Source organism: Urocampus carinirostris, chromosome 10 (genome assembly GCF_059441175.1).
Source record: "Urocampus carinirostris isolate Australia breed hairy pipefish chromosome 10, RoL_Ucar_1.0, whole genome shotgun sequence".
NCBI classification, from domain to species: domain Eukaryota; kingdom Metazoa; phylum Chordata; class Actinopteri; order Syngnathiformes; family Syngnathidae; genus Urocampus; species Urocampus carinirostris.
In genome coordinates this window covers 12,089,812-12,103,926 of record NC_142358.1, presented here as the reverse complement: position 1 = coordinate 12,103,926, position 14,115 = coordinate 12,089,812, and the positions used below count along the sequence as shown (strand labels likewise).

At 37.9% G+C, this 14,115-nt stretch overlaps 1 protein-coding gene across 2 annotated transcripts; it reads right to left on the bottom strand.

Moving 5' to 3' along the window:
* Positions 1–729: 729 nt before the first annotated feature.
* LOC148357735 (uncharacterized) lies at positions 730–13,902 on the bottom strand. 2 transcript variants are annotated; one of them, XM_088345108.1, is made up of 9 exons: positions 13,599–13,902; positions 12,077–12,178; positions 9,422–9,593; positions 9,107–9,156; positions 8,261–8,359; positions 7,957–8,137; positions 6,240–6,985; positions 4,874–4,969; positions 730–2,960 (listed from the first exon to the last, which is right to left on the bottom strand). In XM_088345108.1, exons 1-9 carry the CDS (start codon positions 13,749–13,751, stop codon positions 2,718–2,720), a joined length of 1,842 nt encoding a protein of 613 aa, XP_088201234.1. In that variant the 5' UTR covers positions 13,752–13,902; the 3' UTR covers positions 730–2,717. The 2 variants fall into 2 exon arrangements, with proteins under 2 accessions (XP_088201234.1, XP_088201235.1); XM_088345109.1 differs by having other exon boundaries at positions 8,261–8,350.
* Positions 13,903–14,115: the final 213 nt, after the last annotated feature.

The window sequence follows — 14,115 nt, the reverse complement described above, 5'->3', positions numbered from 1 at the left end:
CCATCCCAGCTGTCTTTGGGCTATGGTTGCCAGCCAGTCACAGGTGACACAGGGACAGACAATTCGCTCGCTCATTCAGATTCAGATTCAGATTCAGATCTACTTTATTGTCATTCTAGTACACGTGTATACAGAACGAAATGTCGATGCATCTGACCCCCACAGTTTCCTTGAATGTACAGATATAAATAATGTTGTATTGTATTTTGGCTACGTGTAGTATTCACACCTATTGGACCGGCCAATTAACCTCACATGCATGTTTTAGGATTGTGGGAGGAAACCAGAGTGCCCGGAGGAAACCCACCCAAGTACGGGGAGAAAATGCAAACTCCACACAGGAGGGTCGGTCTCATGACCTCAGAACTGTGCCGCACACGCGCTAACTGCCATGCAGCCCTGATTTGTTACTCTTGTTGGGATCATTTATTACCTTTTAAGGTGGGGTGCATCGTTTGAGGTGGCCTTAAAAAGTTGAAATTAGAATATTCTCTTGAGCACGTGTTAACAATGCCCAACTAGTCAAGTCAAAGAGCCTTCATATTTTTTCCTATTGCGCTCATCTGCTTTAATCAGAACTGTTTGGAGCTTGCAACACATTAGGAACAGAAAAGGGGGAGAAGGGTGGAGAGGGATTTATGCTTGTGCTCAAAGTTTTCTGTGAGTAAAGCATGAAAATGGTAAAAGGGACGTTTCAAGTACAGTCCAAATGCCAACCCAAACCCCAAAAAGGATGAAAAAAGAAGTTTATTTGAGTGTGTCTAAGAAATGCACGTTCTTGCACGCGCTACAAAAGCAGCTTGACAGAGGTTGCAATGATGACTTAAGTCAAAAGATAGTGCCAACAAGTAGAACATTTTCAAATTCCCGACAGCACCCGAAGCTATTTGGAAAAATTGTTTACATTTAGGGTAATTAAACAAAGTTTTCACAAAAACTTAATGTGATTTCTTTTTACAAAACAATGCTGTAATAAAAAAAGTATTGCATGCTTTTGTTTATTGAGTCTTTAAATTGAAGATAAAAAAAAACGTTCACAGATGGGCATTCAAGAGAACATATTTATTTAACTGATCAGGCCCAGTTTCGAACGTATTATACAAGTAGACTTATATGTTTTCCTCTCATTTGATGTTTTATGAGCATTGCAAATTGTGTACACCGTATAACAATCTTTGTAGGGATCTGTTTTGTTGTCAAGACCGATCTAGTCATGCCTATTTCCGCTCTAATCTCTACATATATAAGCTACACTAAATTTACTGGAAGTGGGCAAATAAAGTGGGACCTCGCTACTTCGCGCTTCGACGTTCGCGGGTTCAGAGCTTTGCGGGCCTAAAAAATAATAATAATTAAAAAAAGGAAAAAAAAAAATCATTTTTTTAAAGCATTTTTGAAGGGGCGTCGCTACTTTGTGGTTCCATGTTCGTGGATTCAGAGCTTCGCAGGTCTAAAAAATAATAATAATAATTAAAAAAAAAAAAAAAAAATATATATATATATATATATATATATATAATTTTTTTAAGCATTTTTGAAGGGGCGTCGCTCCTTTGTGGTTCCACGTTCGGAGGTCTAAATAATAATGATAATAGAATAAAAAAGAAAAAAAGAAAAAAAAAAAAGCATTTTTTAAGGGGCGTCACTACTTCGTGGTTCCACGTTTGCGGGTTCAGCGCTTCGCAGGTCTAAAAATAATAATAGAATAAAATAATTAAAAAATTAAATTAAATTAATTGCATTTTTAAAGGGGCGTCGCTACTTCACAGATTTTCACTTTTCGCGGGTGGTTTTGGTCCCCATTAACCGGGTCTAAAAAATAATAATAAAAAAATAATAATTAAAAAAAAAATATATATATATATATTTATATGAATAATTTTTTTAGGTGCGCCGCAACTTCGAGGATTTTCACTTATCGCGGGTTGTTTTGGTCCCCATTAACCGCGATAACCGAGGTCCCACTGTAACTAACAAAGATCTTGAAGGAAATGTTTTGTTTATTTGTTAAAGATAAAATTAACTTGTTTGGACAAGCTTTTTTTGTTTTTGTTCTACATAGTCTGTCTTGCTGTGAGTAAATAGGTGCCGCATTGTGTTTGTAAAGTTTATAATCGCTTAATATGGGAAATTGCAATCATTAATAAGGGAAGTATTTGTCTGAAGTTGACAAGTACAGTATGCAGTAGTCATCTTTAACTTCAATATAGTTTTGTGGTCCACTTAACAGTAGGTGAGACGGTTTGCCAATCATACAGTACAGCCATTACGTACACAATGAAGCATCTCCAGCAGATATTTTTAGCAAATTGTACCGGTATTCCTCTACCTACATCCATTGTAATTCCTTAAATGTGGCGCTGTCAATTATGTTTTTTAAAAAAAATGTAGAGTAAGCGGTAGCTTCAAATGGCTGCAATGTACACAATAATGGCTTAAAAACATTGCCAGTAGTACATACACATATTCTTTTTTTGTATATTGTCTCATGATCAAACTATGGAGCAGACCCTGCCTTTTAAAGGCGCACAAACAGTTTATTTCCATAATGATACAGTAACGCATTACAAATATGATTAACTTTGTGGACTTCCCCAGGAATGTCAAGAAGCAATACAAAGCTATTAGATTCATGAACTAAACAAGGGATACTTCCCTTTAGTTAAGAGTTTCCATTTAAATCAGTAAATTCCACCAAAACCATTGGAGGCAGCCACTTAGAAGCATTTGTGATTGTTGAAGGACCTTTTGTCGTTTGAGCCTTTTCCGCACTGGTCGCACACGTACTTCTTGTTGCCGGTGTGGATACGCTGGTGTGCTTTGAGACTGTTGCTTTGATTGAAGCAGTAGCCGCACACGTCGCAGACATATTGCTTTTCGCCCGTGTGGATGCGACGGTGACGGATCAGGTTCGGAGCGTGTCTAAAGTTTTTGCCGCAAACTTCGCAGGTGTGTGTTACCTGAAAAGGAAATCAAAAAGTTTACATAGTTCACCAATATTTGACTCATTAAGGGGCGGGGAGTTGGAGGGTTGGAGTTGACGACTGCTTGTGGATGGGGAATGTGAGCAGTTGGAGTAACAGTATCGACATTTCGTTCTGTGTACATTGTTACACAGAATGACAATACAAGGAAATTATTATTATTATTATTATTTGTGTACAATGCTCAACACTAATTTGGATTAAAAACTGGTATAACAGTTTTTTTTTCTTTTTTTCCTCAGCTCAAATTAAGCATTATGAGTGACAAAAATTGAGACGAGGCAGCTGGTATAAACCAGCGACAGTGTTGTGGTGTATGACCTCATGAAGCACATGTGGGAGTTAAATACAGTTAAAAGATGTATATCTATTTTTTAATCTATAAATATTAAAAACATTCAAAGTAATAAAGCATATCATTTGACAATATGCAACTAAAAACTCCAATTGCAACAAGGCTAAATCAGAAGTTTTATTTCAATTTAGTAAATATCTTGACAGCAAGTAAAGAAAATTGTAACCAGCTATTTGAATGCTGGGGCCACTGTAGAAAAGAGTAGCACCCAATAAAACATTTACATATTAGAAGTACTTTTTAAACCATTTTCTTATTACATTTTTAACATTTTGCAGGCCCAATTTAGAATGACATGCAGCATGTTAACAGCACGATGTAGTTTGCCCACCACTGATATAACCATTAATAACTAGGTGCCTCCAATTAAAAAGGGGCACAAGAAAATAATATGTAACGTGACCCAGTCAATTGTCACATCAAACCCAATATCATTTTTCCCCCTATTCATTTCGACAAAATCCCTATTTATATAAATTTGTGAGAAATATGGTGGCAATGATATTGTGACAGGATATTGTGGTATTTATCACATAAGGACAGCGTTTCTCAACCTTTTTTGAGGCAAGGCACACTTTTTTTTTTTAAATGTCGGGATACACAGTCCGTCAAAATTTTTTGACATTAATTCCTGACAAGAGTTTGGGTTTTTTCTCATTATCTGTGGTCACTGTGGCTCAGGAAGTAAAAAAGGTTTTTCATTTTGGTAACAGTTTGCAGAAATTTTGCATATCACTACAATTTTAACCTGTTTAACGTTATACACACAATATACAGTATTGTTGTCCACTTAATGAACAGTAGTTGAGGCGGTTTCCCAATCATACAGTACAGCAATTACCTACCGGTGCACAATTGAGCATCTCCAGCAAATATATTTAGCAAATTGTGCAGGCATTCTTCTACTTACATCCATTGTAATTCCTTAAATGAGGCAGATATTGAGAGCAGCACAATATATACCATCGATTATGGTTTTTTTTTAAATCTAGAGGAAGAGGTAGCTTACAATGGCTGCAATAAACACTTGCTTAAAAAAGTTTGCCAATAGAACGTACACATATTCATACTTTGTGTATTGTCTCATGATCAAACAATGGAGCATACCATGCCTTAAAAAACAAATAGTGTTACTATATATGATCTTGTTTTTGCAGAATGACAAATTATTTTTTTTGCTGATTTTAAGTATCTCCCAGTGGAACAATGTTTTTTTTACTATGTTCTTTCTTTTCTGTTGTTTTTCATTAGTAAAGTAAGAAAATGAAAATGTAAATTAGCAAATGTTTGACACAGATTTTTACTTTATTATTTTCACCGAGCAATTTTAAATTTTAAACAGCTTTCTAAATACAATGTTGTTAAATATATTTCCTTGAACAATCTTTTGAGCAAATAATTACTATACAAAAGGAAAAAACCCACAAAAGACAAAGTCTCACGGTGCACTAATGTGCCCGGGCACACTGGTTGAAAAAACACTGCATTAGGATATAGTTAAAATAACCTTTGCAGTAATCTTTCAAAAAGTTACCTTTTGGTGGGAGCGCTGGTGGAGTTTCAACACGTGCAAGTTTTTGAAAAACTTGCCACAGATGTCACAGAATGATTGCTCAAAATTGTGCACTTCCTGTAAAAAAAGAAATGTGTTACATCCTAAACAAGGACCCCCAAGGTGGCAATAAGTACACATTATTATGGAATAATAATACATTGTATTTCAAAGTGCCTTTCAGGATACCCATGTACATAAAGTAGGACACAACAATAAAGCGAGAGTAAAGCAAGAGTTAAACAAGCAAATACCAAATGAAACACATTATAGTAAAAACGGGCATTTTGTGAGGCAGATGGTCAAGAAAAGGCAAGTCTGAAGAGGTGAGTTTTGAGTGCGGATTTGAAGGAGGACAGGGTCGCATGTAGGAAGATTCCGGCATGAGTCCAGGGTTTGATTGGTCCCACTAGAGTCTCATTTCCTTGTATTATTAAAAATATATTTTCAAATTTTTGCGAATTCAAAGTTAATAAAAATCACATTTAAATTTCTCATTATAAAAGTAAACACAGGCCATGGTGTGTATTTGTGCTATGTATCTTTTTCAAAAAATACAAAGATTACATTCAGTTGTTTATGGTGTTTGTTCCATCCTGCCTGCACTGTGATTAGATGGCTGGTTAAAATCTAACATTGAAGAGCTTCACGTATTGACAAAGATAAACGTTATTCAACTTGGCGGCCAGAAAAAAAACAGTTAAACGCCGAGCATTTCGCGCAGAAAACCTGGCCAGGGCTTTACGCACTTCCGGCGTTTTCAACAGTGTAAAAATGCGGCGCCGCAATTAGAAAAATTTGCTTGGACATTACAAACAATTCCTGTAAGCCATTAAAGAACAGGCATCCTGGCATAGCAGCAATCACAAAAGCAGCAGTTTAAATATTTGATAATGTAATTTACCAAATCACTGATGAGTATTACATTTAATTACGTAATGGTAATTTGTTCTGTTTACATGCCCATATGAGACCATAAAATAGTACGGCATCGGAACAACACTCGTTAATTTGAGTCTAATTAGATGACAAGCAGATTTTTTTTGCGTTCGATTCCCGTTTCATCTACGATGCTTTGCGGTGCGGGTGCTACTTGTTTGCTTTGGCCATTGCCTTTCATAACTAGTGTATTTATGATTCAATAGTTTACAAGGGCACACATTCATCATAAATCAAGGTTTTTGATTTTGCTAAAAAAATGCACAAAATTGATGCGTTTGAATTAAAAATGTGCACAATTTTCTTCACGTTGAGCATGCCGCGAGACACTCCTAGACTGTCCTACCACCAAGCTTTCACCAAAGTCAATAAGAAACACTGTTTAGTGACAACAAAACAATAAGTGTACCATGTGCTGCTTGAGCCTGCTTTTCAGGAAGAAGCGGCGGTTGCAGATGTCGCAGGCAAAAGGTTTGATTCCACTGTGCCACTTGATGTGGATCTTCAGGTAAGCAGCTGACCTGAACCTCTTGCCGCAGTAGCTGCAACCATGCGCCCGGTTGGCCACGAGGTGCTTCTGCTGGTGTGAACGTAACTCTGCCGCCGTGTCTAACATGTGGCCGCACAAGACACAAATGCAGGGTACGGCCTCAACGTGCGTTTCTAGATGCTCCCTCATTCCATCAGTGCAGGCCACCACCACACCACAGGCCACACATGGCGTGGAGGCGTTTTCAGTGTGCGCCTTCAGCACCCCCTTCCTGTTGAAAGTCTTACCACAGCTCTCACAATTGAAAAGCCGCTCCCCAGTGTGAGTTTTCTCATGGCTTTTGAGGGTCACAGACTGGGTGAAGCGCTTACCGCATGTTTTGCAGCTGAAAGGCTTTTCGCCCGTGTGGATTCGCACGTGTCGCTGCAGATTACATCGGTGATTGAAGGTTCTGTTGCAGTAATGGCAACGGTGCTCACTTTTGTCTGAGCGGTGGGACGTGTGTAAGCGCATGTGCATTTTCAGGCCGTTGGCTCTGTAAAAGCTCTTGGTGCACAGCGTGCACTTAAAGGGACGCTCCTCATTGTGATTTCGTTGGTGGCTCAGTAGGATTTGCTTCAGTGTAAACCCTTTGCCGCACACGTCGCACGTGTGAGCGTGCTTGCCTGCAGAAAACAGGAAGTTTTATTAACTTAGTTTTTTCTTTTCATTGACAAAGTTTAAAACTTTTCAAACATACAATGTTTTGAATTAGGGATGGGTGCCATTCACATTTGAACCATGACTGTTCCAATTCTTAGTACATCTGAATTAATACCAGTCGTGACGGGTAAGTGCTAATTTTAACTTCTTTTCTTTTGCTGCGGCAATAAATATAGGGTGTCCCAAACAACGTATATACTCTTTGACTTTAAAGGTTGGGTGCCTAATTTAAGGTGTTTAAATGAAATTGTTTCTCTACTATGTATGCGTTGACAATGCCCAACTGAGTTCAAAGAGCCTTTCTATATTTTTATATTCTTTTATCTTACTTTTTACCATAATCAGTGTTCAGGCTACAGAGCGCATGAGGCTTGAGTAGTATTTTTTTAATATCACTGTAGTTGTATTTTTGTAGTATGTCTGTTGTAATATCTCTGTAATAGTAACCTTGTGTCGTTGTATTACTGCAGTAGTATTTCAATAGTATTTTTTATGTTTATCATAATTAAGACAAAATAATATGTCAGGTTCCAGTTTTTAAGAACTAAATTTAATATTTACTTTTGTAGTATTTTTGTTGCCGACACACAAAAGAACAATGGGGACAAAGCTGGCACCCAAATAAAAAACAAAAAAGCTTTTTTTACTAGTATTATATTTGCCATTGTATATAATATTATATATATATATAATATATATATATATATATATATCTTCATTCTATATTGACAAATTTCTTTTGGGCCGGTCAGACGAACAACCCTGACGGGCCGCATGTGGCCCGCACGCTGTAGTTTGCCAACCCCTGATCCAGGTGCTCAGCACCCTCAAAGCTCAGAACCTTGTATCGCCCCTGGTCAATACCCCCAAAATAAGTTTTTTTTCCTACCCATCCCCATTTTACATGTAGGAAAAGCACAAATACAATACTGACTCCTCTGCTGACTTGTGTGCTTCCGCATGTGCACATTGAGGCTTCGTTTGAGGGGGAAAGTGCTCCCGCACAGTGAGCACATAAAAGTCTTGACCTTGGAACGAGGTTTGCGCTGTTTTGGAGCAGGAGTTACATGTGGGGCTTGGTCCTTGTGGCTGATGTCGTCAGCATCTACAACTGGCTTCAGCCCACAGAAAGTTTGCAAAAATGTGACAGTCTTTTATTGTAATGCATTATTTCTTAACAGAAGTAAATGGATAAAGAATAGAATGAATTGAACGATAGATCTGATATGATTGCCTACCTGATAGCTTAGATCACAGTGGTCTTCCAGAACCCCATTATTTTCCAGGGCGATATAACATACTGTCTGGTCAACAACGGTTTCCTGTGTCTGTGCAGCCTGACAAACAAATATAGATCAGTGTTCATGGATCCTTTTCCATAGATTTGAATGACGACAAATCACAATAAATAGTGAAAAAAAAAAAACTTCATACAACCTTCACAAATTGGAGTAAAAAGGTTCAATCTAAATGTACCTACATTAATATTAATTTCAAACAAATGCATTTTCAAATGAACACTTAATTCAGAATGAAATATTAGGGTTCATTAGTGCCATTTTATGGGCACTTGAATTAACAGGTTTCTTTTAAGGGATGATATTGTCTTTGAACACCTTTTGACTTAAAAATGGAGGTCTTAAATGCTACGGTTTGATACGATTTACCAGTGTGAACATACTTTTTTAAAAACTGTACTAAGCTATTACTTCAATATAAGCATAATAAAATCATATAGTAACTGCAAAAAAAAAAAAGATTGTTTTACCACATCTTGATTAGAAAACAGTGAAAAATTTGTGTGTAAGACCTTTACAGTGATGTTAAATGGAAATGATTTACTTGAATTTAAACAAGAAGTCTCCATTTCGACCCAACTAATGGGGTCAAAATTACTGAGAATAATTAACAAGTACTGTAAATAGTGTACTTTTGTGTTTGTTGTACAACTTAACTGTGTGAATAATTTGGACCTCTCACATAGTTTTGAATACTTATTCCTTGAGATGAGGACATTTTTAATTTGATTTGAATATGCATTTTCCGCTGAAAACATTTCTGATGTGACAGGTGGTCTGGAGTACCTCTGAAGGTTGTAGAAAGATGGATGAGTTTTCAGCCACGCAGGACACAGCTGTTAACGCAAATCATGTCAAATTGTTAGCAGCAAGCTAGTTTGTGCTCCTCACAACATTTTGTACAGCACATTTACACTTAATATTATGTACAGTGAGCCCTTGTTTATCGTAGGGAAAAATGTCCACACCAATTTAAGATTAAAAAAATGAGTCGAAGTTTGTCATCCAAAATTACAGGCATAACATATAATAAATATAGCAACGCTTCAGTGTTCACAATATTATACAGAAAAGTGACGTTAATAACAAATTGCTGGATACCTGAGGTATTTGCCTCTTCCCCCGACGTGTTCACTAATCCGACCACTACCTGCTCATTCTCCTGCTCTTCCACTGCCATGGTGAACGCATTTTGCAACATCATAGCCAGGGAAGTCTCCGCCCCGTCCAGCTTCATCTTCAAGTCCTCCAGCTGTGCCTCTGCCTGCGTCACCTGCACACACATATTCAAGATAAATCACTTGCAAAATGGCTTCTGGGAAGGAATGTGAAGATGAGAAGGATGGGAGAAGATGTTGACAAATAGACTTTAAAACACTTGTTAATCGTGTTATCATTTCTAAGTCGTTTCCATGGTTACTCTTTTGGAGGGGCGAGAATCAGGGCAATACAATACAGATTTTATTAACCACATTTTCAGGACTAAAAAGCCCACATAAAAGTCACAGATTTTCTTTAAATTGTGCAGCGCAACCTGTCGTAGGGTGATCCCAGTGTGCGATCTAAAGCGGTGGACGTGGCTGAGGACACTATGAGGCTGCAGTTTACACTGCAGAGCTTAATGCTCAATTACGATTTTTGGGTGAAATACGATGTTTTTGTGAGATTGTTCACATTTCCAACTAAATACGACTTCTAAGCATCTCCTGTGTGTAGGTCACCATTGTCCTGCTTGCACAGAAGAGGACACATGGCATCACATGCGTCCATTATTATGGTTGCAAACGCCGTAGCGTATCTAGCAATTTAAAAGTTATTGTCCTCCGGTCTAAACAGAGTTATCCCCTCTTTATAAATTAAATCTAAAAGTCACTTTCCCTCCATTGAATACTTTCCCTGTGTTTGTTCGCCCTGGTGTGTTGATTTCTGCGCTACACGGAAGAACATGAAAACAGAGCAGCCGCTAGAGCAGGGGTAGGGAACCTATCGCTCGGGAGCCATATAAGGCTCATTTCATGAGTGCATAAGGGTCCCAAATAAAATGTAACTATTGCACATCTCTCTGTGGCATTCTAAAGTAAAGTGATTTCATCTCGATTTTGGTCCATATAAAGCCGAAGCAACTTAATGCAGAAGTTTGATAAGAAACCATTTAAACTGATAAATAAAAACGCTGGCAAACGACTTTGATTGGGTGAGCAGTACAGTCATTTTTTTTTATTTGTATAGCCCTTAATCACAAAGAGTATCCCTGCACACAGCGCAAGGCACTTCCTTCTCTCTCTCTCTCTCTCTCTCTCTCTCTCGTTCAGTGCAGTCCACACTGAAAGTGAAAATGACATTATGCTTATTATTTGCAGTAATTTGTGACATTTTTACAAAAGAACTTTGCAGCCACATTGTTTTGAAACCGTTATTAAGGACAAATTTCATGGAAAAAAAATGCCTCAACACTCTTAATTGAAGCTGGATGACAAATTGTAAATGGCATATTTACATTGATTTGGGACACAGGATTTGGGATTATTATCATTTCATACATTTGCTTAAATCATCAAATGCCACACAGTAAAATAAAATGTGCTGAAGAATTAGCTTTTGTCTAGAGAGTGTGTTTGGCAGTTTTTTCAATTTTGTCTGAAAATATATGATGTGGATCTCTCAATCTCTTTTTAAAACATGTTTTGCTTTTATGGCTCTTTGGGTCAAAAGGGTCCCTGACCTTTGCGCTAGAGAATCGAAGATTAATGAATCGATGGTTCACAAACAGAGGAAGAACTCAGACAGGTATTTATTTGTGTTTTACCTTGTAAGCAATACTTAAAAAAACACAACCAAACTCAGTTTTGTTACCGCTTTATTTTAAAAATCACACACTTGTACGCTTGTCTGTGTTGTAGTAAGGCCGCTGAAACAGGGTGCACCTGTGTCCTATTGTGCGGTGCGGCCTGTGTATGAGTTAAATACAGAAATAGAACCGGCAATAGAGACTGCGGATTTTAACACGGTGCACCCTATGGTTGTGAAAATACAGTAACTTGCTAAAATCTGCACTCATATTTGAGGGGTGTAAAGTTACAACCAGGCCTGAAAAAATTCAGTCCGACCCAAACCAGCCCGCAGGGGAAAAAGAACCAACCCAACTGATAAACTTGATTTAAGGGACCAGGCCCGGAGTAAACCCGAAGCTGTATTTTGGCCCCGTGCGTACTTTGGCACAGAAGTGAGTTCTTGGCTGAGGTGCCGCTTTGGGTTTACCTCGGGCTTGATCCCTGAAATCAAGTGTGCACTTTGGCGCCAAAATATGCACAACCACGAAGTGCAGTGAAGTGCACACTTCGGGACCAAAGTACGTGTGCCGAAGTGTAAAACTTAAGAAAAAGTAAAACTTAAGAAAAAGTACCATTACTTAAGAATAATATCACCCAAGTAGAAGTAAACGTAATCATCCAAATAATTACTTGAGTAAAAGTAATTGCATGCTGTGCCGATCCTCCACGGAAATAAATTAATAAACGCGAGAGAGAAGCCAGGCCTGACTTAATGATTGACATTATATACATTTCGGGCCGTGTTCGGGCCCAAGATCTTACCTCTAGTGTGGTGCAACCCAGGGTTAGATTCAGCGCTTGTTGAACCTCATTTGTGAAATAGGCTACTGCATTTATATAGCTATTTGCCAATTGACCTGATGTACACTACTGCTTTTATATTCCTGTAAATACATAGTGACATTGCAATGTTAAAGTGACATACCTGCAAACGCAGCACATCCGAACATTCGTTGAAAAGTTGGCATATCTTGTTAACTGCCTCTTGGGCCAACAAAGTCATGAAGGTGTTGGCAAGCTGGATCACCTGATTGGGTCATAACATTCCATTAAAACGTAGACCGCAAAACACATTCAAAAGAGGACATTGTTTTTTATTTTATTACCGATGTTATTTTTTCCACCGCTTATTTACTAGTTAAGCAGTTTTTGCTACATCTGGTTCCACACTGAACATTCATTATGATATTGTCAGTTTACAATTGTAAGTAATTGTGCATAAATATTCATTACAATACAGTATTGATAAATGTTTATTTATGTATTTTTATAGCCCTTAATCACAAACAGTCTCAAAGGGTTGCACAGACCACAGATTATTGCAAACTGCAGACTATTATTACACCATCCCCTGATCTAAAACCTACATGAGGGAAAGGGAAAACTCAAAAACGTCAACATGTGGAAAATGAAGAAAACTCAAACTTCTAATTTCTGAATTTTCCTGCATCATTCCCATTAACACATACAATCCTTGTTCAGACCCCAACATTCTCTGAAGCTTGCGCAACTGAGGCAAGTTTAGTTTATCCCGCAACTGTATGAATATGAACTATGCAAACTGCCCGTCAATATATATATATATGTACACATTTTCAAAGTAAGATAAATTTGTCTCTTTCCAGGTATGAAAAACTTTATCTGATTGTGAGAGTAAGAACGTGTGATTGAAGCAGATTGGTGTCCTAAGAGAGGTCACCGGTAATTCCAGAACATCTCTAACCTGGTTCAGGATTCTGATGGAGTGTCTTAGAAAAAATTCAAGCATTTAGTGGAGACAGGTTTTTCCACTTTGGAAAACAGCATGGCTGGCAGAGAGAAGTTAGTGACCGAGGCAGCTTCGATCTTTAACCAAAAGGGGCATTCAAATGGAACTTATTTTGAAGGGACAGTGTGTAATCTTTAGTGCCTCCCAGGAGTACAAAAACTTTCACTCAGTAAAAAGAAACATTGATTTGAATACTAGGCAAAAATACATGAACTTTCATTCCAATGTTAATTTTGATCTAAAATAATCATAGGTCGAGAAATTTGTATTTAATTTACACAGTGGAATCCACACTTAGGTTGCCGCCATGTTTGTCCGGCATCAAGCTGTGCTCTGTGAAACTGGCCCTCGGGCACAACAGATAACATAGTGCTATCTAGTGGTCAAATATTACAACCTGGAGCTTAAAAACGATTCCGCTTGTTGCGCTTAAAATACATTATTTTGAGTCAACACAAAGACGAAGACTTAAGCACTACGTTGTTCTTCCCTTGTCAAAATGAAGCAAGGTTGGCTCTTTCAGTACCATACAAACAATTTAGTTTCACATAATACTTTCTAAAGCTTGCCTTTATTAGCTAACTGAACTGTTACAGTTGCTAGCACGCTAACTATTATACTTCAAAATTTCGGGGGGCAGGAGAGGAAGTGCAAAATGAAATGAAACTATGAAACAAACCATATCTTGACTTGACACCAGAACATTGTCGTTTTCGTTCCAAAAGAGTTCTTGGGTCGTGAAGGAGGAAAATGCAACTTTGCACATCTCGGTCACAGCCTTGTTCGCCATTTCCTCCAAAATGGATGTGGCTCGAGCCTCAAACTCCCCCATTTGTCGCTGTCTTGATGTGGACCAAATTATGTGTGTGCAGGAAATATATTTTAAATTTAATACGTATGAAACTTCTGTATAAGCAGATGAAAGTTACAAAGCTCCATCATGTCAACTCATATCCAAGGGACGAGAGTTCCTCAAAACCGGAAGTGACATCATAGCCTTTAGAGTCCCCAAAGACAAGGATTTTTTGGGGGGTAAAATGACATCCAATTTTTAAGGAAAACTGTGACAACAAGAGTATTATTATTTGTACCTGTACTGTGAATTAATTAAAGAAATCGTGAGGGTACCTAACGCTTTTGGTCAGGGGTGTCAAAGTACATGTATTTTAATTCGGGGCCCCATGGTAGAGATAACA